This window comes from Orcinus orca, chromosome 3 (assembly GCF_937001465.1).
Source record: "Orcinus orca chromosome 3, mOrcOrc1.1, whole genome shotgun sequence".
Classification (NCBI taxonomy): domain Eukaryota; kingdom Metazoa; phylum Chordata; class Mammalia; order Artiodactyla; family Delphinidae; genus Orcinus; species Orcinus orca.
In genome coordinates, this window is record NC_064561.1 from 21,109,198 (window position 1) to 21,133,621 (window position 24,424).

General features: G+C 42.0%; 2 protein-coding genes and 1 pseudogene across 2 annotated transcripts in view; 1 reads left to right on the forward strand and 2 right to left on the reverse strand.

The window, feature by feature from the left end:
* The window catches only part of LOC125963845 (UDP-N-acetylglucosamine--peptide N-acetylglucosaminyltransferase 110 kDa subunit-like), a 200,595-nt pseudogene that overhangs the window by 143,999 nt on the left and 32,172 nt on the right, over window positions 1-24,424 (forward strand).
* LOC125963896 (UDP-N-acetylglucosamine--peptide N-acetylglucosaminyltransferase 110 kDa subunit-like) lies at window positions 4,097-16,633 on the reverse strand. Its single transcript, XM_049707525.1, has 3 exons — window positions 13,293-16,633; window positions 5,705-5,965; window positions 4,097-4,555 (listed from the first exon to the last, which is right to left on the reverse strand). Exon 1 carries the CDS (start codon window positions 16,631-16,633, stop codon window positions 13,544-13,546), a length of 3,090 nt encoding a protein of 1,029 aa, XP_049563482.1. The 3' UTR covers window positions 4,097-4,555; window positions 5,705-5,965; window positions 13,293-13,543.
* LOC125963843 (UDP-N-acetylglucosamine--peptide N-acetylglucosaminyltransferase 110 kDa subunit-like) overlaps window positions 12,434-24,424 on the reverse strand; it is a 303,144-nt gene continuing 291,153 nt past the window's right edge. The window contains exon 2 of the mRNA XM_049707414.1: window positions 12,434-13,279. The gene's annotated coding sequence lies outside the window, so the exon portion shown is untranslated. The remainder of the gene's footprint in view (window positions 13,280-24,424) is intronic.

A 24,424-nucleotide genomic window follows, 5' to 3' on the forward strand; every position in this document is an offset into this window, starting at 1 on the left:
ATTTTGAGCTGTTGAATGACGGTGAGGGCCAGCCAGTATATTTTCTTCACGGAGGATCAATCCCCATATGTATCCTTGGTTTGAATCCTTGTCTTTTTCTTTTCATATTCCTGAAACAAGTTCCTAGGAAATACATTCACAATAGTGAGAGGTGTTGACATCTTCCTGGCAAAAGTCTTAACTTATTCACAGGTCAAACTTCAGAGCTCCTTATTACTAGCTGCCCGGGGAGTCCCCTGAATCAAAGTAGGGCTTATGAAGATGGACCTTGCATTTGAGCGTGCACTTAAAATACCCAACAGGCTGATCACATGGGGAAAATAACTTTATTTACATGAGACAAGTACAAAGTCAGCACAACACAATGAGGGAGAGTATGGGTGCTGGTGCCTGATGGCCTGAAATCAAATCCTATTTGAACGCCACGTGTACCTGGGAAGGTTAGTTACTTAGCCCTTCTGTTTCTCAGTTCCCTGGCCAGGGATATGGAAATATTAGTAGGACCTGCTTATTCGTATTATGTTCTGAGGCTAAACATTAGTAAATACAAAGCCTGAAGAAAAATGATGGGTACTTCATAAGTGCTACCTACATAAATGTTCAAGTATTAAATGCCTGGAAGAATAAGTAGGTCGTCTCCAGAAAGGGCACCTAGGAGGCTACAAACAGGAGGATAGAGCCTACTTTTTCACATTGATGACATGAGTAAGAAGTTTTAGAGCTCATGGAAAGAATATTATTTCTTGTGATGCACTGTGGGGTGGGCAGAGTAGGGGCTGTGACCCATATTTTATGGTTCAGGACACTGAAATTTAGACAGATTGAGTAACTTGCCCAGAGTCACAACACTGATGAGTGATGGGTCTGAGGCAGGGGAGGGAGAGAGATTCCTGAACACATGGACATGAGATCATGCCCTGGATACACAAACCAAGAGCTCTCCTCACTCCCTTTCCCACATTCTCCTGCCCCAAGGATGCTGCAGGGAGACAGCTGATACTCGGAGGAGGTGCCTGGCCCAAGAGAATGGCTCAAATCTGGACCCACCTCCTGGCTCTACGTTTCAATCCCTGACCCCAAATACAATGTCTTTCCCCCAAATGCAGACCCCCTGATGGACCGGGGTATCCAAATGTGTGTGCATCTTCCCTCCCTTCCCCCTCAGCACTTGATTCTAGCAGCTGATTTGCAGTGAGACTTCCTGGTGGTCAGGTGACCACCCTGAATGACCAGTAGTCTACTTGACTCCCTAACTGACTCAAAACCCAGGACATTCCAAACCAACTGCCCACATGACAGTTGCACAGAGAATTAGCATCATTTTCAAGTGATCAAACCTGGATGATGAGCAGTTAATATTCATTAGCTGGGAACAGGGTCTACTGGGCTGGTGTTTTGGTGGCTTAACAGATGAGGTTTACAGGCCCCCAGGGTCTCACTGACTAGAAACTGACCAATCATCTGAGCAGCTTGGACTAAGGCCTGGCTAAGAGCAGGCAGTGGCTGCATGGGCTCTGAGTGGGCACCTTCCATGCCCAATCCTCCCTCAGCCAGATCCAGACTCTGCTATACAAACTACAGCCATTGCTCCTGAATCTACTTGCTGGTATTATTTCCACAGTACCTTCAATGGAGTGGTTAGTGGGGGTGCTATTTGTGTCCCTACCCTGTTGTTTGGCCAGATGCTGATTCTGATGTGCCTGAACCACCGCTGCGGATGGCCAGCAGATTATCTTGATCGCAGATAATATTCTTGTGCATCCTGTGTTTGACTCCTTTATAATCTTCCTTTTCTTCTTGGTACCCGAGTCATGATCCTGGAAAACACAACAAAAACTGAGAGAACTATTGATATGTTGCTGGGAGAAGACCATGCAGAGGTGTCAATTCATTCCCAGGTCACACGTCTGTTCTCTTTGTTCACCAGCCTCCTAGGGGAGTCTAGGGGAGTCAAGTGAATCGAAGCTGGGCTGAGAAGAGGGTGTTGCAATGTGGTGTGCACTTAAAATAGCCAGCAGGCTGACTGCACGGAGACATGACTTTATTTAGTGAGGTAATACAGAAAGGGAGCACAGCACAGTGACCGACAGAGTGGGGGCTGGTGCCTGATGGTCTGGATTCAAATCATACCAGAAGCCACATGAACCTGGGAAAGTTATGCAGACCCTCTGTCCTCAGTTCCTTGTTCTGTGATAATGGAAATGTTAATAGGGCCCACTTATTAGTATTACATGATGAAGCTTAATACAGCAAATCAGGTAGACCCTGATGAAAAATGATGGTTACTTCATAAGTGCTACCTAAGTGTGCAAATAATAAATGTCTGGAAGAATAAGCAAGAAATGTGGTAGTGCTGCCTCCAGAGAGGGGACCTGGATGCCACAGGGCAGGGGAGTGGGGAAGGTTATGGGTGTGATGCTTTAGAGCTTGTGAAGAATATCTGTCATCATCTCCTGTGATCCCCACATCAGCCCCGTGGGGAACTCATGGCAGGTGCTGTGAACCATATTTTATGGTACATGGCACGAAAATGTTGAGATTTTAAGTGACTTTCCCAGAGTCGCAAAGCTGATGACAGATGGATGTGGGACAGGAATGTAGTTGGTTCCCTGGGACAGAAATCCCTGAACCCCTGAATCTTCTAGATGGTGCTCTGGACCCCTGAGCCCAGGGCTCCCCTCCTTCCATCCCCCCAATCCTCCTGCCTGCCCCATGGTTGCTGCAAGGACAGGAGGGGTCTGAGCCAACAGGAGGGCCCATGCCTGACCTGCTGCCCCCCTTACATGTTGATCCCTGACCCCACAGCTCTTAAATATCCCTGAAAGAAGGTCCCTTGAAGGATCAGGGGGTCCCATCTATGTCCCTCCTCCCTCAGCGTCTTCACACACTGGGTGAGCCTCCTGGTGGTCTGACCAGTGGTCGGCTTGTCTCCACGTGGCTCACAGCCCTGGTCTCTCCAAGCCAGTTGCCCACATGGCACGTCTCTAACAAATTAGCTTGGTCTTCAACAACCAGCCCTGGATGCACAGGTAGTGCTGATTAATGAGGACAGTGGCCTGCTGGGCTGTGCTTGGTGGTTTAGTGGGTGAAGCTGGCGTGACCCACTGTCGCCTATTGATGTGAGCAACTGTCGGAGTAGCCTGGGCTACGGCCTGGCTGGGGAGGGGCCGTGGCTGCACTGGCTCTGAAGGCGCACCTTCCCTGCTCATCCTTCCTCATCAAAAACCAGCCCCTACAAACTCCTCATCCATCCCTAGACCCTGCAGTGGCACAGGAGAGAGGCCCATGCCCTTCTAGAGGGACCCCTCCATAGCCACAGCCTAGAGACCCCATCCCAGGACTGTCTCTGAGGATGACCCAGGCCCTCCTAATCTCTGTCACCAAATGTTCATTCCACTAACCCGATGGCATTGTCCCTTCTCTGCACGTTCCCAGGCAGCACCCAAACACCCAGTGATCCTGTCCACATCAACCACTGGAAATACCGCCACGAAATCCCAGTTTCCTTGCTTTCTGAAAACCTCTAGATTTAGACTGCTAATATTTGCTTTTGGATTTTGACATCGACATTCAGAAGTGTTTAGTCTGTAATTTCTCCTGTCCTGTAATATCTGCTACTGGTATGACATCAGTATTCTCCTGGTCCGATGAAAGCAGTGTGGGTGTGTTCCCTCTGTATCTGTTCTCTGGAAGAGTGTGTAGGAGACGGGCATCGTTTCTGTCTTAAATGTTTGGTAGAAATCAGAGGAAGCCACCTGGCCCTGAAGTTGTTTTGTGGGGAAATTTTTTTGGCATCTCTTTCTAATTGAAGTTTCCTTGGTGTATTGTACAGGGCACAGATCGTAAGCGTAGAGCTTTATGGTTTCTTGTAAATATAAACACATCTGTTACCAACACCCAGTTCAATATACAGGACGTCCCCAGCACCCTGGCTGCCCCCTGTAGAAGGGGAGAAGAATAAGTGCTAACTTATTCAGTTATAAGAATGAAATCAGTTACTCCACGCATATTCCAAGTGCAGTGATTTACACACAAATAACTCAAAATGAGTGTGGCAGCACAGTCAGAAACTAGTGGAGGGTGCTGGAGGGCTGGGAGAATCCAGTCCCTTTGGGATTTCCGCTGTGGAGGTTGGGCCAGAGTAAGGAAGCTGAGGAGCTTCTCAGAAGCATCTGGGCTTCTACTGCTCCCCAGAGTGGAGCGCCCATTGTAATTCACTGAGCCCTCCCTTTGCGGAGGGTGCTTTTCTATACTTGTGTGTTATCTTACATAGAAATGTTTAAAAAAAAAAAGAGATCAATTTTGCTTGATGTAACAGCCTTTCACTGTTAAAAGTAAGACCTATATCTAAAATTTATGCTAAATCTGTACAGCTCCGACAGGAAGTAACCGGCACTCACTAGCTGACTCAGGAGCGGAGGGGGAGCAGAGAGGCGGCCCTCCTTCCTTGGCTTCGTGTCTCATTTAAGCTGCCAGACGCTGCACAGGCTCCATCCCCTCTGAGTCTCAGGCTGAGGCCTCCAGGTCACAGTCGTCACAGGTGTCAGAACAGAACCTGCCACACAAAGGCAGGGACTGGAGTCAGTGGGGAGGTGGGCTTCCTGGGGTCGGTGTGTGGGACCCAGGGGGCTACGCAGACCCTGCAAGTGACTTTGGGCCCTGACATCCCCCAGGGCTCACATCCCCAGGGCACTGGGGCCTGTTTGCTGCTCTTTGCCAAGTGTGTTCTGGTAGCAGAGAGACCTGTCCTACAGGGGCGATTTAACCTGGGCATTTGGCCGGGCGGCATTCAAGTGACTGGTCCACTGAACAGTGAAAGTGATGCAGAGGAAAGGGGAGGCTCTGGGGCTCCAGGGTGAAAAGTGTGGGTCCCTCCCACCTGGGCGCTGTGAGGAGTGGGAGGTCTGATGACACAGGTGGGAGTAGTGACCCTGTCTCTCCAGCCCACACGCAACACGGCCCATCATGAGACCAGCACAGTGGAAGTGGGCAGAGAACCGCAATGTTCCCTTTTCCCCTAATAATCATTTTTCTTTCTTTAACACCCCAGCCAAACTTGCCTGTGCTTTTTAATTTAAAAATATCCTGATGCTGTGGTCATAGAATCATAAATTCTATAGCTTTGCTGTATCCCAACATGAAAAGTTTGTAGAAGACACTGCTTTTCAGCAGGTAATAAAACCAGATGTATTTGTTATCTAATTTTAAGGTCATAATTAACTTGGAATCCTGGCCCTTTAACTCATCCTAAATTAGCATTGCTTTGAATTGCCTTCATTTTGTGTGTGTGTTGTATTCAATTTTTACACATCTATGAAAAATCTATAGAACCTCAGGTTGAGAAATGGTGCCATGAGGTGACCCAGGCCCTTCAGTGGGGCTCCACAGAGGCTGTGGTGTCCCCAGGGGGTGGGCAAATCCCAGCCAGGTGTGGATCCTGCAGTGTCCCCTACCGGATGCCAGGGCTACCGCGTGCCCACAGGGATGCAGCAGCGCTGGGCCAGGTGAGCTGTCTGCTTGCGTGAGAAGAAGCCCCGGTGCCTCTGTCCTCCTCACCCTTTCCCCAGGACGCCTGAACTGGGGGGTACCAGGGCCACTCCAGATATCTCACCACACCTGGTGATTAACTGGGGATGTTGCCTGCTGACCTCGGCGGGTTGGGAGGGCAAGGCTGGGTCCTGCAGAGGGAGATGTGGAACCTCACCAGGGACACTCTTTACAAAGAGTGAACAACACCTCCAGGAGTGATGTATGTGGTGACCCCACAGACGCCTTCGGCCCCCCATCTAAACATAAGAGCCTGGCATCTTCAGGGGTTCTATGGAACAGGGATCGTTCCCTGGCGAGATGCACTCAGGTCATCCTCCAGTTGCCTGCGCAGATCACCACCATTCTCTTCTCTCCACCTTTTTGTTCACATGCAGTGGTGACCACCTCCGTGCTCTTGTCTGGCTTTTGGGTTTTCCTGAAGCGCAAAAAAAAAAAAAAAAAAAAAAGTCAGGGATGGCAAGGGAAGCACATACACTTATTTGCCTTCTGCTCTTCCTCCTACCCTCTCCACGCTCACATTTCCTCTTCTTGTTCTTCCTCATCCTTTTACTTCATCCCTTCTCTTGAATCCAGGATGAGAGAATTTTTTTTTTAATTGGATGAGTCAGTCTTCTTTTACTTAATTTATTTTTAACGACCTTATTGGAATATATTTGCTTTACAATCGTGTGTTAGTTTCTGCTATATAACAAAGTGAATCAGCTATACATATACATACATCCCCATAACCCCTCCCTATTTTGTCTCCCTCCCACCCTCCCTATCCCACCCATCCAGGTGGTCACAAAGCACCAAGCTGATCTCCCTGTGCTAAGCGGCTGCTTCCCACTAGCTATCTATTTCATGTTTGGTAGTGTATATATGTCCATGCCACTCTCTCACTTTGTCACAGCTTAACCTTCTCCCTCCCCATATCCTCAAACCCATACCGTTTTTATGCTAAGTTATATTCTACATGTAGCTAGAAAAATGTTAAAAAGATTTTTAAAGAACTGCGCATCTATTTTTGAAGCTGATTTGCCTGTTCAAGGCTTGCTAGCACTTTATCCATCTCAGTGCTATTTCACTTAGTAAACAAATGCAGTTGCCGTAATTGCTGCATATGTGTCTGTGTTCCCTTCTAGGTTATATGTTTTTGAAGTTAGAAACTATATTTATATCACAGCCCCTATGTATAGCACAATATCCGTTGCTAATTCAGATTGTGCTTTAAGATATGAGACAAAATTTAAGACTTTTATTATAGTCATAAACATCTAGCAAACCAACCAGAAAATAAAAACTGATTTTCAATTGGTTGGCCAAGAACAAAAAAGAGAGGAATACCCAGTGCAAAATCATCTCTCTAATACCTACTGTTGGATTTAGAGCACACACATGCTAAACTTATTTTAAAATATCTTCTCATCAAAGATTTGAGGTTGGACCTGAAAAAATTATATCAGAAGTGAAAATAATTATGTGGTCTGACCAGCGTGGATCACACAAAGTAAGGGTATACTATGTATAAAGTAGATAAACTACGAGGTCCTGCTGTATAGCACAGGCAACTATATTCAATACCTTGTAATAACCTATAAAGGAAACGGATCTGAAAAAGAAATATATATATCTGAATCTCTTGGCTGTACACCTGAAACACAACATTGTCAATCAACTACACTTCAAGTAAAACAAAACAAAACAAAACAAAGTAACTGTAAAGGGAAGTATAGTTTTATAAATTCACCTCTGATATCCAATGGACCAACTGAAAGACAACAGAAAGTACAACTTTCTAGGAGACAGGACATGGCCAGCAAACAAGGCCATTACCCTCGGTAACGGTCATACCTGCCAAAAGATATACAGACTAGCCTGCATTCACGAATACATAGCAATTCTTCATTTATCTGGCATTGTTAGGCAATGAGGTATTGTATGTTAGGAGAAGTTTTTTTAAATGACAAATTGAAGAGGAGTTATTTTAACCTTCACTCGGTAATTTTTTTCTAAAATTAAGAAATGTATCAACTGGTGTATCTAATGTTTCCGTGATAACTCGGGGTCATCAGTTCAATCAAGGTTTGCATGAATAATGCAAATGGAAACAAGACAAGCATGCTTACTGAAACTGAAAATGACATGGCACTGGCTGGAATAACTGATGAGAGAGCAAGAAAAAAGCAAAAATGAAAACAAACCGTGATCAAGAAACAATCAGTCAAGTTCTGACCTTCTGTACTTAGTTTCAAAAAGAGATACCACAAATCCCAGCGACAGACTCCAGCATCATTAGCTGTCTTTCTCCTTTGTTTCCACCTTCCTTTCCTTTCCCTTCTATCCTAGATTGTTCCAGGCAGTGCTTATAGCTGCTTGCAAGACAAATTCTAATACTTGCTTTCTCTCACACAAACTTCACAATATGTCCATGTGATAAATAGTGTGGAGGTAAAAGACAATTCATCACAGGCACATCGCCTATGAAAATAAAATTAGAAACTAGCTTCTAAACATGCAGAGAGAAGGGCGTGGTGTCAGGCACTAATTTCCTTGCGAATTCCTCTCCATTTCTAATAGACGTTCTACTTTATCAAGATCCCTTTTTATTGGTGTCCCATTCCAGACTGCTCCACTCCGCCCATCCTCATCCTGTAAAATACATTCACACTCTTTTGTGACCCTACTTATTTGCCGATTAAATAATCAGTCATAGAACTGTCAGAATTAAATACAGAGTGAAATTAAAATACTGGAGTCACTTGGAGGGTAGAAGCAGCTCCACCAGAAAATACTGGGCATGGATTTAAAAGAGGCTGCGTGGGACTTGCTCTTGTCCAAGTTCTTTCTCAAGAAGTATCTGAAATAAGCCTAAATTCAGAGTTAATCAGACTGGCCTGCTTTCTCAGGTGGACTGGAACTCATTGCTCTTTCCCCTCAACTCCCTGATGTCAGTGGCACTTTCCGGAGATGAGGTGGAGTTCTCTGCCTACTGCAGAAGCTCAGTTCCCCCAGGAACCACTCCCCATCTGAATCCCACACTGGAGGCCAGATGCCAGCCTTCCCAGAACATTCGTGGTCTCCTTTCAGTTTTTGACCTGCTCAGATTGAGTCCCTGTAGACTCTTTCTCAGCTTGAAACCTGATCTTCAACCCCTTTCCCTGACCTCGATGGTAACCTGCCTACTTTAGGCCTCAGGTGCTTTAGCTATAAAATGATATATTTGTCCTTAATTCTAAAGTCTTCTTTCTAAGGCTCTACAATGTGGTAGCTCCTTGAAAATGTTTCTCTTTCCTGGTTTTAATTTTGTAGAGAATTAAAACCCCAGCCACTCTAAAAGACAGTAACTTGCATTGGATAAGGAAAGTGTGCTCTTGTAGTTAGATTAACAGGGATGGAAGACGACTTAGTATGTTTTAAGATACTCATGATCCGTTCTCGTGAGAGTCGGGGGAAGAGAGTTAATAAAATACCAAACGATTGTGACAAATTAAGTTCACCAAGATGTAGCTGATTAGTTACTACTTGAATAAGCCACACAAATCCAATTCAAGTTCTCCTTTATTCTTCTAAGAAGGATCCCAGTGAACTGAGTCCCATGTTCAGTAACTCCACGTTCAATGGCTTAGTCTGTAAAAACTGTTATGTTGCTGGAAGAAGAAATATTGCCCATCAGTCCTAATTGATGTCTACCTATCACGCACATTTGAAATAAATTTATTACTTTGACTGATCTCAGTGTAATACATTCCAAAGGGGCAACGAGCACACGAAAAGTTATGAAGTCTCCATCTTCTACACTGAAGTGTACAATAAATTACGTATTATTGGCCGTGAAATTCACAAGCCATAGAAACCACGCCATTAGCAATGTATACAGTGGTAAAGAGCAGGTAATGAGAATGATATAAAACAAAATAGACTGTGTATGTTGGCACTGCTGCCAATAAAGCAATTATTAAATGCATTCATATGCATCTACGCTAGGTAAGCTCTTTGAGGGCAATTGCTATGAATTCTACATACCTGTCAGGATACTATATATAGCCCACTTTCTATGGCCTTTATTCAAAGACGCTGAGAAAGGGTTACTCTGGGTAAATTCAGACCTTTTCTCAATATAGAATTTGGTCAACATGCATTCTGAACAGCAAAATTTCACAGTATTTTCCTACACTAATTGCCACCTCAGCAAATGCAGGATTAAGTATAATGGATTATAAGAAGTTAGAAAGGAAAGATGGAAGAAAAGAAGGAAGGTAGAAAAAAGGTGGGTATGGAGTACTTCAACATTTATGTAAAGAGTGGACCTAAAACTAACCTGAGGTTTCCCTGAGCTATTAGCATACGCTATAGAAACTTAAATGAAAAAATTAAAAAAAACCAGCAAGGGAAACTCAAAGATTCTTTGTTTTTTCACTTTACTGCATACACACGTCCACCTTAAACAATCTATATGCTTATATCCAATAAGAGAGCATTGTTTTGCAAGGCTATTTGGCTTCTATCAGCATGTAAAGGTCGGACAACTCAACTTTAGCAGAGTTAGCCTTCAGGTGAATAATTGCTTCTTTCAGGTTGCGAGCATTTGAATTTTCCAGAAATGTTTCCCAAAAAATGAAAACTAAAAGAAGGGTCCTAGGACAGCGTCCTTTAGAAATTTTATAGTATCAAGGCTTTTGGAGGAAGAGAATCCTTGTCGATTATCAACACAATGATTCCAAGCAGGTCAATTTTTGCTGAGAATATTATATAACAGAACCCACTTCACCTCCATTATACTGACAATGATCTTCCTTACTTCAACCTTGTGCTTCTTAGTAAAGTTGAAAATACTGAGCCAAGAACAGACAGTGACAATGCCAGAGACTCAGATGTACCTATAGGTGCCTTCAGACAACATCAGCCACCCAGGCTAAAGTCCTGGTTTAAAACATCCCAACATGAATGAATCTCAAAAACCATATGCTGAGCAAGTGAAGCCAGATCAAAAGGGCACCTACTATATTATTCAACTTACATGAAATTCTAAACTGGGCAAAAGTCATCTCTAAAGATAAAAAGCAGATCCGTGGTGGCCTTGGGGTGGGAGATGGGGATACTTTTGCAAAAGCCTAGGAGGAAACTTTCTAGGGTTTTAGGATTGTTATCTATCTTTATGGGGGTGCTAGTTAAACAAATGTATACATTAATTAAAAGTCACTGAACCGTTGACTAAAAATGTCTGCATTTTATTGTATGTAAATGATACCTTAATAAGGTTGATTACAAAATGAACCAAAAATAAAACAAAGCAGAAGAGAAACCTCTCAAGACCTCAAAGGAAATACACTGTTTTCTTCCAGGGTACCAGATTGGAAATGAGGCATTGGTCTGTTCTACCCTCAGATTATCCCTAGGATTATCTAGTCTATTTTAAAGCACTAGAGTCCCCTAACAGGAAAACTCACCCCATGTTTAATTACTTTGATTTCTTCTGTGCCTGTTCTCCCAACACAGTGAAGCCATTCACAGAAGAAAAACCACCTTTTTCCAACTTTGCATCATCACATATTCTTTCCAAAGCTATTATGTATGGAATAAAATTTGGCTACACTTTGTAAAAATCTAGCTTTTTCAGCCTTACAAATCTTAACAGTTAACCTATTGTCTGCACTGGAATTTGCAAAAAAAATTATTTTGAAAAGGAATAGTTGAGACTTGACAGTTTTGTTTTTCGTGATTTTCTCTTCCCCTAAGAGAGAAGTGAGTAGGAATGAGAAACACATACATAAAGGAAAAAAAATTATCTTGCTGCCTTTGCATGGTTATAATTTATAGGAGGCCCTTATCAACAATGATCTATTATCAGAATCAATAAAATATAATCTCCATGAAGGCCAGGCCAGGATATTTGTCTCTTTTTCAGCAGATTGCAATACAAACCACATTCATGGATATGCTTCTTGATGATCTTTGTAATACTGGAACAGTTGACCATTTCCTCATGCCTCTTCACCTTAACTTCAACCTGGTTTTTCACTAATGACCTCACATTTCCTTCTCTATCACTTGGTTGTGGGCCTCTTTTCCAACTCCAACTCGCATTTCACTCTGGAACCAAAGGAAGACTCACACCTTCCTGCTTTTTAGTGGTACCTCAAGGTCATTACCATATTGTGATCACCCTGAAGAATAGCCAGACAATTGTTATTTCAGAGCCATCTGACAGTTTGTAGCTCTAAAAATTAACTAAGGACCGCATTTGTCAAAAATATCCTAGTTTAAGATTTTGGTAATACAGCAACAGTAATTCCAAAGTCATTATGCTACAGTTGCAGATTAAATAGACTAGAAAAAGGAAGCTTGCCAGATGGTGGTTTACATTATCTACAGACTGTCTCGGCTCAAGGTTAACTTCCCTGGGAGAAAACCCATAAACCCAGAATCATCAAAAATAACCTGCACGTGCAGAGGGGAGACAGCTTTGCTTGTCAAATTTTACATTCTTTCTGATCTCTGGGCCCTGGTGATTTATCTCCCATGGAATGGAATAAGGAGGGGAACAAGTAGGGACAGTCCCTTCGAGCAGCGGCCGCATGCCTGGCATGTCCTTACCTGCTTTCAAGGCTGACTGCTTCCCACACATATGTTGCCTTTTTTAAGCCTCAAGCCCTCGATCCTTTGCTGAAATACAATAATTTCATTCCTATGGTTTTCAATACCAAAAACTCAACCTCCAGGAGGGCTAAAGTCTAATTTGTACTCCAAACCAAGTAGCAGTGCAGTTCGCTACTACCGAGGCTGAATCCATAAAGACTTCAAGACCACGTCCAGAAGACAAGTTATTATATATAATACCCTAGAAGATCTGAAACATAATTATCATATACATAACTGGTCCTTCAGAGCTTTTTATCTATAACATGTTTCTTTGATGAAAGTTATTTAATGTACTGGAGATAACTGTGACTTACTGATCAAATATTTGAATACTTATACTTACCTGGGATTTCATTTCTGCTGAAAGAAAAAGGAAGAACAGGACTCACTAACAAAAAAAAAAAACTTTAGAAATGAAAGTAAAAATCTTATCACACACTATGACTTTTGGAAGCAGCATAGAGGGGCAGTCAACGGTAAAACACTGGTGAAATAGGTCAACACTCTAGGCCAAAAATCCATTATTATTATCATCAGTGACAGTACCACAACTGTGCCCTTCAGAATTAATAATCACTCCTAAGGATCTTCATTTGGCACCAGATGATGCGTTTAAGAGAAACGCTCTGGGAGGTTTTGAATCAGACTTGGTTTTTTGTTAGCCAAGTTACAGGAGAATTTTTAAAGTGGGGGGACGGGAAGAAGGAAACGGACCAGGAAAAGAATTTAAGCCATCATCTATAAACCAACAAAGCACTGATAGTTCCAAACATTATGTCAGACACTAAAATGACTGATATAGGTTCAAGTGGTTTATAAAACCTATAAAAAGACTACACCAGCAAAATCCCCATTTATCTGTAGAGTTCAGAAACTAAAACAAGGAATATTTTAGCTTAAAACCTTATCTCAAGAGAATCATATACACTTCACATGAATAAAAATACCTGAAACCAAACATTTTTAAAAGCTCCAATACCCAAAATATAAAGAAAAATATTAATTCAGAAGACTCAATCAATCCATGATAATCACAAAACGGCTGGGCAATCTCTATCTCCCTTCCACACTAACCATCCATCCCATGGAAGACCAAGGGAGATCAGACCTTCCAGACTTACCTTCCAGACCTTCCAGACACCTGGCTGCTGCAAAATTCTATGGAGACTCCTTGTGGAACAGCAGTTTCCCATCTCTTGAGTCTCTCCCTATCGTGATCATGCAGGAAGCAAGTCTGGCTGTGCTATTTCTTATCATTGTCTGTCACCCATCTGCAACATGGTATTGTACAGATAAGGAAAAAGTAGTTCCCTTTCCCCCAGAAGGTTGAGGCTCAGGTACAGGGTAATTCTCCTGTGCACACAGTCCTTATTTAGGCCGACTCAGTGACTTCAACAGGCTTAATCATGTGATCAGGTTTGTTGCCAGCTGCGTAATGCTCCCACATCTGTAGATAGAGCCGCTCTAGGTCCATTGTGTATTGTTTGGTGTTGAACAGAGGGCTAGATGTTCTCTGCTTCCAGACTTTGCCACGAAGTTTCTTCAGGTATTCTACATCAGTTCCCAGTTTCACAGCTATGTCTTCATATTCTTGTCTATTTTGAGCAATAAGCTCAAGACAGCCTAAACAAGTGAGCTGGGAAGCTGCAACTCGGGAAGCAAGAGTCTCTCCTGGCATAGTCACCACGGGTGTCCCTGACCAAAGGACATCCATCCCTGTGGTGTGTCCATTACAGAGTGGAGTGTCCAAGCAGACATCAGCCAGCTGGCCTCTCCGAACATGTTCCTCTTTAGGAGCAACAGGTGAAAAAATGATACGGTTCTGGGGAAGGCCCATATTTTGTGCGTACTGTTGAATATTAGGTTCTCCTACTGCTGGAAAACGCAACAGCCACAGTACACTATTGGGAACACGCTTCAGAATATTTGCCCACATCTGCAAAGTAGATGGGTCAATTTTATATAACTGATTGAAGTTACAGTACACAATGGCATCTTCCGGTAACCCGTACTGAGAACGTGTGGTTACAATAATGGCACGGGGAACCTCCTCTCCAGTGGCAGCCTTAATGTTGATCTGGGTAGTTGCCAGTCCATTGCTAAGACTGAACCCATTAATTGTTATCTGAATTTGTCCTCTGTTAATCATTTCAATAACTGCCTCTGCAATAGTATTCATAGGAATGACAGGCATATTAAGAGCCGTATTACTGCTGTCTGCGTTGTCTCCTCCATCAGGACATTTCATCTTGACAATCTGCACATCTGGGAGACTATCAAGAAATGCTTTGAGGTCGATGCCATTCAGCACAATCCGATTGTCATAAATGTGCCTATTGGACTGAAAATCGATGACTGCCTTCTTCTTCAGGTGAGGGAACATATTAGCATGATCGCCAATAAAGAAAGTATGGGGCATATAAGCCAGTTTCTCAGAATACTGCTCAGCAACTTCAGCAGGTGAAGTTTCCTGATCAGTGATGATATAATCCATGAAAAGCACGCCACTGGTCCCAGGGTAGCCCAGCCACATTGCCTGAATAGGAGCTGGCCTGAGAGCAAAGAGTTCATTTCGAGCACCCCTGGTATAACCATTCATATTTACAATGATGTGTATACCATCTTGATGGATGCGATCAGCTGCTTTCCCATTGCACGGAATCTGAGAAAGATCAATGAAATGATGGGCTTCTGCCATCACCTTCGCTCGGAAGTTTGTGCCATCATCTGGGCTCAGGGCATAACAGAATACCTCAAATTTATCAGGATTGTGCATGCCTGGAATAGACTGCATAAGATGAGAAGTAGGATGATTCCCAAAGTCAGAACTCACGTATCCTACACGCAGTCGACCATCACTGAGCTTCAAGTCTTTTGGATGTTCGTACGGTGGTTTATGAAGGACACCGATCTCATCCAAGCAGAGGTTCCCATGGCTCTCAGCAATAGCCTTCCTGAAGCCATGAGAAAGAGGATAGAGCATACTATGATGAGGCTGCACAGAAGGCAACCTATTCCTCTCCAGCTGGTCAGCCACAATGCTGACCAACTTCTTCATTCGCTCATCATAGTCTGTCCAATCACAGACAATCTGCAGGCAATGAGCCAAATCACAATAAGCGTCAGGAAAATCAGGTTCAAGCTTCAGAGCAGTGCGATAAGAAGCAATTGCTTCTGGAATATTCCCTGAATACTTGTGAATGGAAGCCAGATTGCTGTGGGCATCCGCAAGTGCAGGGTTAATCTGAATGGCATGAGTATAACACTGCAAGGCTCCCTGAACATCCTGCATCTCCTTTAGAATGTCTCCCATGTTACAGTAGGCATCAGCAAAGGTAGGACTGATTCGAACAGCCTCCTTATAATGCATCAGCGCTTCCTGCAGTTTTCCCTGCTGCTGCAATACACTTGCTAAATTTGAATGGGCAACAGCAAAGTCTGCGAAGACTTCTAATGCTTTACAATACAAGCGAACTGCCTCTTCAAAGTTTCCCTGGTCTCCTTTGATATTGGCTAGGTCATTCAGAGAGTCTGCATGGGTGGGACACAGCCGCAGAGCTGTATTATAACACTCTTCTGCTTCGGCAACACTGCCCTTCTCTTCCAGAGCCTTGGCTAGGTAGCAGTAAGCATCAAGGAAATGTGGTTGCAATTCAATAGCTCGCCTGTAGGTGTCTATTGCCAGATCTATCAGGCCTTGCTCATAGTATACACAAGCCAGGTTGGCATGTACCACTGCATGATTTGGGCTCAAGCTTAGGGCACAAAGGTAAGCTGCCACAGCTCTGTCAAAAATCCGTGCCTCTTTCAAGACATTTCCTAAATTGATATAAGCATCCAGAAAATTGGGGTCAAGCGTGACAGCCTTTTCAAAGTGATGAATTGCAAGCCAAAACTCCCCTTGTGCATTGAAAACACAGCCAAGATTACTCCAAGCTACTGCAAAGTTCGGTTGCGTCTCCATTGCTTTCAAATAACATGCCTTGGCTCCTTCCAAGCGACCCAGGGCCTTGAGCAGGTTCCCCAGGTCACTGCGAACACAGTACAAATCAGGATTGCACTGAAGAGCAGAGACGTAAGCTTGTACTGCCCCTTCCATGTCGCCTGCTGCTACCAAAGCGGCTGCCAGGTTAATATAACCATCGATGAAATCTGGTTTGAGATGCAATGCATGCCGGTAATGCTCAATTGCTTCCTGCAACTGCCCTCTTTCCTTGTACACATTCCCCAAATTCGAATAGGCTTCTGCCAGAAGAGGGTTCTGTTTAATTGCCAGAGTACTAAAGTGGGCAGATCTGTCCAGCCTTCGACACTGGAAGTGTAGGGATGAAAGTAATAAAAGTACTCCAGTATTGTCTGGCTCTTGTCTCCACAGCTGCATGCAGTGTCTCTCAGCTGCCTCAAAATCTCCTGCCTGATACTCTCGATGTACCAACTCACCTAACCCTTGGAAGGAAAGCATACGTTTCGTTGGTTCTGTGCTGTCGGCCACGTTGCCCACAGAAGACGCCATCTGGAGCTTCTGGAGAGAGTGAGAAAAGGGGGTAATTGAGTCCCGCTGCCGCCACTACTGGCAAGAATGTTTCTAGAGGTAGCAAATACGAGGGCAGCAGCCGTACCACTGCTTTGGCAGGCTTAAGCAGCGGCAACAGTTACAGGCACCGAACCTTAGGAACTCTGGTTGGCCATCTACCTCTCACGCTCTTGAAATCTTAATTCTTAACCCTGCCCTCTTCCACCATTTTTCTCCTAATCAGGGAATAAAAATTACCTATACACTTGCCTTAGAAGAAATCAGAAGTCAGTAGTCCAAACACTTTTCAAAATTTTGTTTTCTGTCCAGTTGGAAAGGAAATACATGATTGACTTTACTTCATCATTCATATAGTCAATGTGGAAAACATTAGGGCCGTGAATTTCAATACGGTAAGATCAGAAAATTTTAAATTGGCCTTCCCAAACCACTAATAAGTAACCAATGTTGTATATAATGCTAAAATCTTAGAGACTGAGTTTGATATTTTAAAAGTTCTGAAAGGATTAGCTAATTTCTCCTCATCATACTTCTCATGCCTCAAACCTGAGTATTACTTTTTTAAAATTAAATTTATTTATCTTTATTTATTTATTTTTATTTTGGCTGCGTTGGGTCTTCAATGCTGCGTGCAGACTTTCTCTAGTTGTGGCGAGCGGGGGCTACTCTTTGTTGCGGTTCCTGGGCTTCTCATCACAGCAGCTTCTATTGTTCTTCCACAACTCTATGGGTTCCTTTTTAGGTCCTATGAAGAACCCTAGAAATTAGTTCATGGAATTATAAGTTTTTGCAAAATTGTCAAAAGTGAGATATTTTAACTTCCATCAGGTAAGACCAGCGTCTCTTTCTTTGCCAATTTTCCTTCTATCATATTCCGCTATGTTGGATCGTATTGGAATGGCCACAGGCTTTTTTGAAATCTGGCTAAGGAGATTTTCTGTTTTCTGTGGTACGCGGGCCTCTCACTGTTGTGGCCTCTCCCGTTGTGGAGCACAGGCTCTGGACGCACAGGCTCAGCGGCCATGGCTCACGGGCCTAGCCGCTCCGCGGCATGTGGGATCTTCCCGGACCGGGACACGAACCTGTGTCCCCTGCGTCGGCAGGTGGACTCTCAACCACTGCGCCACCAGGGAAGCCCTAAGGAGATGTTTTAAGTGAGGCTATTATGTGATTTTCAGACACCGCCATATGTAATTGACTATATACTATCGCATTACAGGAATAACTTCCAGTACTCATACTGACTACTCTACTGACTTAACCTAGCACAAGACACAGAAGCATAAGGACAAAACCCACCTTACAATATAGCCATGTCTTGCACTTCACAGCTCTCAAAGCATGTGCGTTTGAAGAAGAAAAAAAGAACTGAAAAGTACAAAACCAGAAGCTAATCTGTGGAAAATTATTTCAATCATCAGGCATGTGAAAGATAAGTCAAAGATTCAGTTCTCATCAATGATTAGTCAAAATGGAAATTTTCTTCTGTCAAGAATATACTCCAGGGGCTTCCCTGATGGCGCAGTGGTTAAGAAGCCACCTGCCAATGCAGGGGACAAGGGTTCGAGTCCTGGTCCGGGAAGATCCCACATGTCACGGAGCAACTAAGCCGGTGTGCCACAACTACGGAACCTGCGCTCTAGAGCCCGTGAGCCACGACTATTGAGCCTGCGAGCCACAACTACTGAAGCCTCCGTGCCTAGCGCCCGTGCTCTGCAACAAGAGAAGCCACCGCAATGAGAAGCCTGTGCACCGCAACGAAGAGTAGCCCCCAGTCCCTGCAAGTAGAGAAAGCCTGCGCACAGCAACGAAGACCCAACACAGCCAAAAATAAATAAATGAATGAATGAATGAATGAATGAATGAATATACTCCATCAACAATGTGTGTAATGGAATGGTATGAATGAGTATTTTATCAGAATCCCTGTAATGCACAAACCTATAGCAGTACTGAAATCAGTAATGCATTTATAATAGTAAATACTTATGAGGAAGTAATCCATAGAGGTTTTCTCAAAGTTAACAATGAAAATTAATGTGACATTATCAATAATAAATTGTGAAGCTGAAATAAACTTTTCTAAACTATTAATAACTAGAAGCAAATTCTAATCAACCATGCTACAAGAAATCTATGTCTAAAAACTACGAAGTTTATTTCTTAAAATTTTATTTCGAAAATACATAAACTGTCGTATGAGGAGGCAGTTAAAGAATATATAGCTAAAAGAGTGGGGGAAAAGTTTTATAGAGACACATCTGGCAGTAGTTCATTTTTAAATGTCATTTTTCTAGATTTTGTGACACCTATAGTATTGATATTTGAAAGCATTTAAAAAATTGTAATTTGAAGATTTGCTACTTCCAGGTAGAATAAAATATTTGGAAGCAAAACAACGTTTCCACTGAGAAAAACAAAAAAAGCCAAATAAAATAGCCAGCATTCAATCAAAAAGTTCTAGACAAACCAAGAGATAGAATCATATGGCTAAAATTCTAAGAACAGATAATACAAAAATATTTATATAAGATATTGTGTGTCTTTATCAGGAAAAGTCTTTATCAAGAAAAGACTTTAAAATCATCAGAATTAATATTATATTTTATTTATTTGTATATTATATTTATATATAGATATTTATATATTTATATAAAGAACTTAAAGATAAAGCCCTAGTTAAGGCAGTGACAATAGCAGTAGCAGTGGGAGTGAAAAGAAATGGTTATATTCAAGCACATTTTGTCAGGAAAAGTCCAAGATCAAATGTCTGACTGCATACATGGGATGGATAGACGGAGTGGGAAAAATCAAAGTTAACTATAGAGGTTCTAGTGAAGATGGGGTTGCCGTCACCCAACCCAAGGGGCTGCGATCATCCCCAAGGTCTAGGAGACTCAAAGGGAAGGTCATGGTCAGAGGCAAAGTTAATTGGTGGGAAAATAAGACTCCCAGTCTCTCCATCTCCTTATACCAGTTTTTTTGGTAACATCTTTACTGGAGTATAATTGCTTTACAATGGTGTGTTAGTTTCTGCTTTATAACAAAGTAAATCAGTTATACATATGTCCCCATATCTCCTCCCTCTTGCATCTCCCTCCCTCCCACCCTCCCTATCCCACCGCTCTAGGTGGTCACAAAGCACCGAGCGCATCTCCCTGTGCTATGCGGAAGCTTCCCACTAGCTATCTATTCCTTATACCAGTTTTGTTTTTCTGCTCATATACTTAGCAGCATTTCATTCAAGGGGAAAGTCATTGATCTGACTGGTCAAATTAAACAACATAGTTCAAGGCACATTTACAGTGGTTAGTTCCTCCACAATTTAGAAAGTCACATTCATAAGTTCCCTCTTCCTACACCGCGGAACACATTGGCCATTCCTCCAAAGTTTCCACTCCACAGAGTGGACCAGAGATGACGTTAGCCCAGAACTGAGAGCTTGGCATGAGATGGTGTCAGCCCCACGTAGAGCTCTGGCATAAGTTATAACCCAACCCAGCTCTACAGAGAGCTCTGCATGGAATCCTGGGAGTAAACTCAGCCATAATAATGGGATTCTGTTTTTCATTTGCTTTTCTTCCTTGCTTAACTTTCCCTGGCCACTCTGACAAACAAACTTTCAGGCATTCCTGGGCCACTCACTAACTTTATTCCATTTAATCTCATCCAGATTCCCAAGAAAATTACTAACTATAAGGAGGGAAATTTGGAACATGGTAAGTGTTAGATGCCTGAAATATACAGGTCATTGAATCCAGTTAAGTAGCAAATTATCTGGATCTCAAATATGCCAGTAGAATAACAGACTAAGCTCAATTTAATGTACTCTTACTGGAGACACACGTAAATTCTGGGTCAATTTTGAAAAAGTTAAAAGGACATAGCTGAGATTAAAAGAAAGAAAGGAACACCTGCGTGTTTCAGAAAGTAACAGAGAAATTAAATCCAGAGAAAGAAGAGCGGACTGATGTCTGTGGGTTCCGTTCCTTAGTATAGGCCTTATGTAAATAGGGGCTGGAGCTAGAAATCTAACATTACCTTGAGGCCAGGAATTTATAGACTCAGGAGGGAACAATATTGAGAAGTTGGTACAGATATCCCACAGAAATTTCATGAGGAACTGCTTAGTCCATTAAGAGGGCCAAGGGCGGTGGTGAGGAAGATTGATATCTCTTGAAAACCTTCAGGTACAGAAAACATCAACACCTCTGAAAAGTAGGCCTCTCCTTCCCAGCGTTGTGATGGCCAGGTTGTCACTAACCTGTAAGGCCCTGTATGAATCAGAAACTGCAAGGAGAGTAATTCAAAGAAAAACAGATGCAGGATGGGTGTGGCAGTAAACCCTAGGACCCTATCAGAAACAAAATTAAAACCACTCTAAAGGGAAATTTTAACAAACCAGAGCAGATAGTATCCTAACCAGAATAGAATAATAATTCTGAGGAAGTTACTTTAGTTATTTAAGTAATATTCAACATCCAGAGCAAAATTCACTTAAGTACTGTACTGGTGGAAACTAGGCAGCACTATGGAGACAATAAAAAGGTGTTTACCATCAAAAAACATCAAGGTAAGAAAGATAATGTCTAATTTTTAATTATCCTGTGGTTTATTGAAATCTTTTGGAAACCCAAAATAGAGAAAACCTAGCAGGCAATGAAGACTTAAATATTTAGAGATTTATCAACTCATCTATAAAAGCTTTATTAATCTCTTCTTTTAATACCACTCCTGAGAGGTATAAATGTGTCCAGTGATAGGGTTGAAGAAGCCTGAGAAAATTTCAATTGTTTACTATTCTTGGTCAGCTATTAAGACCTTTCAGGAGCATCTTGATTTTCATGGCATCATCCAACAAAAAGCAGGATATTTTACAGAAAGTCCTGGTCCACTTTTTGGCTTGCTTTTGTGTTTATGTTTTTGGTTTTCTCAGATTGGGCGGTACATTAGGCTACCTATTGCATACTCCCTCATTCATGCATGCATTCATTCAAACAATATTTACTGAGTTGAGATATTTAATTAACACCCAATAAATGATGTTTAGATGAATGAATGCGCTTTTTATCAAAGTAAGTGTAAGTACTGAGAAAAATTACAGAATGTATGATCCCAGCCCCACAAAAGCGTATAATTGTGTTGAGGATATAACATATGCTGGTGAAATAACTAATATATCATATTGGACAGTTTCTAAGTTCAAAAATGAGTTTTTGTAAATAATCAGAGCCTAAGGAGGACAAAGAAGGGACAGTTCATTATGGGTTGAATCTATCAATAAATGTACATTTCAGATGAGATTTGAGATTGACCTTAAAGAAAGAAGAGGACTTAGATATATGAACAGAGAACAAAAAAGGCATGGTGATAGCATGTGCATGGATAGTGTGGCCAATATTTATGTTCTTCATTAAAGACAGTCAGAGATAACCCAAATGTAACTGTTTCCATGGGTCCATTCTCAGTATCCAAACAAAACAGCAAATCCTATCTTAGTGAAACTAATGAAAAACACAGTCTTTAACAAAGACATTGTGAAGGAAAGGGGGAGAGAAAGGCTTGCGTCCCACACCACATAACAAAACTTATTTAATTATTTGTTTCATTTTCTCCTTCTGAAAATTTCCTCTCCCTCTCTCTGTATGTCTCTCTTCTCCCACCACATCTGACCACACTCTACCAGCCACCTTTCCAGATCTTTCCAGAACTCTCCTAGTTTCATTATGCCACAAGTTAAACATCTCACAGGTCTCCAGGATGCATCCTCATCACTTATTCCACAAAGACAAACAAAGGACACTTCTCAGGATCAAGTTTCTTGGAAGGAAGAAGTCACGAGGAGTGATTATAAATAATATAAGGTGGAGAGCAGTGACTTAAAATACCATTTTTCCTCTTAGAATGTGAATACAGGGAACTTTGGGAAACTAGAAAATCTGGAAAGGATTCATTGATAATTATTTATTTTCAATGAATAAAACAAAATGTAATAATACGGCTAAACTCTGACAGATTAACTTTTTCAAAAGTTGCTTTCACACACCTTCACTATTGGGATGTTTCATAAACACATCTTTCTTCTTTCTTTGCAGATACTGGCACCAAACTTTCAAACCATAAGAACCTTCCCATAAGTCCCTTGCCAGGCAAGATTAAGGTATAACAATCCAAACAGATTTTTGAAGAAGATAACTGGTTGAAAGCACAGGAAAAGAGCTGGGTTTCTCTTTTTCAACGGTCACATAATGAGTAATGTGGGAATTGGTTTACAAAGTCTCTCTCCATGAGGGGCTAAGGTTAAGATTAGAACTTCTGAGGCCAGAAGAGCAAAATAACTACAACAACACACATATTTTCAAGAGCCGCCCTTTGGATGTGAGGGATTGATTTTTCCCACGCTTTCTTCAGCAGCCCACCTGGTGTCTTTATTAAATGACATAGGAGAATACAGTGTGGCCAAGAAGGCTTAGATTTCCTTAGCCCCAAGTCAGATATTCTCAAGTGACTGTCCACTCAAATTAAAAAGAGAGATTTACAAGAGGAAACTGGATACAACTGAGTGTACTTTTATTTCAACCCTTTACCTGAATGTTTTGTTTTGATTTCAGTTCTCCACTGAAGTTGCCTACATTAATATATTTTTAAGAACATTTCCTTACGTTGAAGTATTCATTCAGTATATTCATTTACTATAATTGAGAAAAGCCAAATGACTTAGGCAAATTCATTTCTATATTGCCACAGCAGTGTATTGTGAACTAAATGACACCTGGCAGTTCTTTACTCAGATACTAACTCAATTAGAAGGCAGAACAAGGATACCTACCCATTCAGGGAAGGAAAGGTCACCTAGCCTCTGTAGCTGTCTTAGGTCTCTTATCATCACAGTAACAAACTGAAGACTAAAAACCATACGATCATCTCAATAGATGCAGAAAAAGCTTTTGAAAAAATTCAATATCCATTCATGGTAAAAACTCTCCAGAAAGTGGGCGTAGAGGGAACATACCTCAACATAATAAAGGCCATATATGACAAGCCCATAGCTAACATACTCAATGGTGAAAAGCTGAAAGCATTTCCCCTAAGATCAGGAACAAGACAAGGATGCCCACTCTCACCACTTTTATTGAACAGAGTTTTGGAAGTCCTAGCCACAGCAATCAGACAAGAAAAAATAAATAAATAAAAGGACTCCAAAATGGAAAGGAAAAAGTAGAACTGTCACTGTTTGCAGATGGCATGATACATAGAAAATCTGAAAGACACCATCAAAAAACTATTCGAGCTCAAACATGAACTTGGTAAATTTGCAGGATACAACAGATTTCTATATATAAATTTTGTATTTCTATACACTCACAGTGAACTATCAGAAAGAGAAATTAAGGAAACAATCCCATTTACAATTGCATAAAAAAGAATAAAATACATAAGAATAAACCTGCCTAAGGAGGTAAAAGACCTGTACCCAGGAAACTATATGACACTCATAAAAGAAATGAAAGATGACACAAACAGCTGGAAAGATATACTATGGTCACGGATTGGAAGAATTAATATTGTTAAAATGACCATCATACCCAAGGAAATCTACGCATTCAGTGCAGTCTGTATCAACATATCAAGGGCATTTTCCACAGACCTAGAACAAATAATTTTAAAGTTTGTATGGAAACACAAAAGATCCTGAATAGCTAAAACAGTCTTGAGAAA

Coding starts and splice junctions, on each gene's coding strand:
- LOC125963896 (XM_049707525.1), bottom strand. CDS start 16,633: ATGCTTTCCTTCCAAGGGTTAGGTGAGTTGGTACATCGAGAGTATCAG.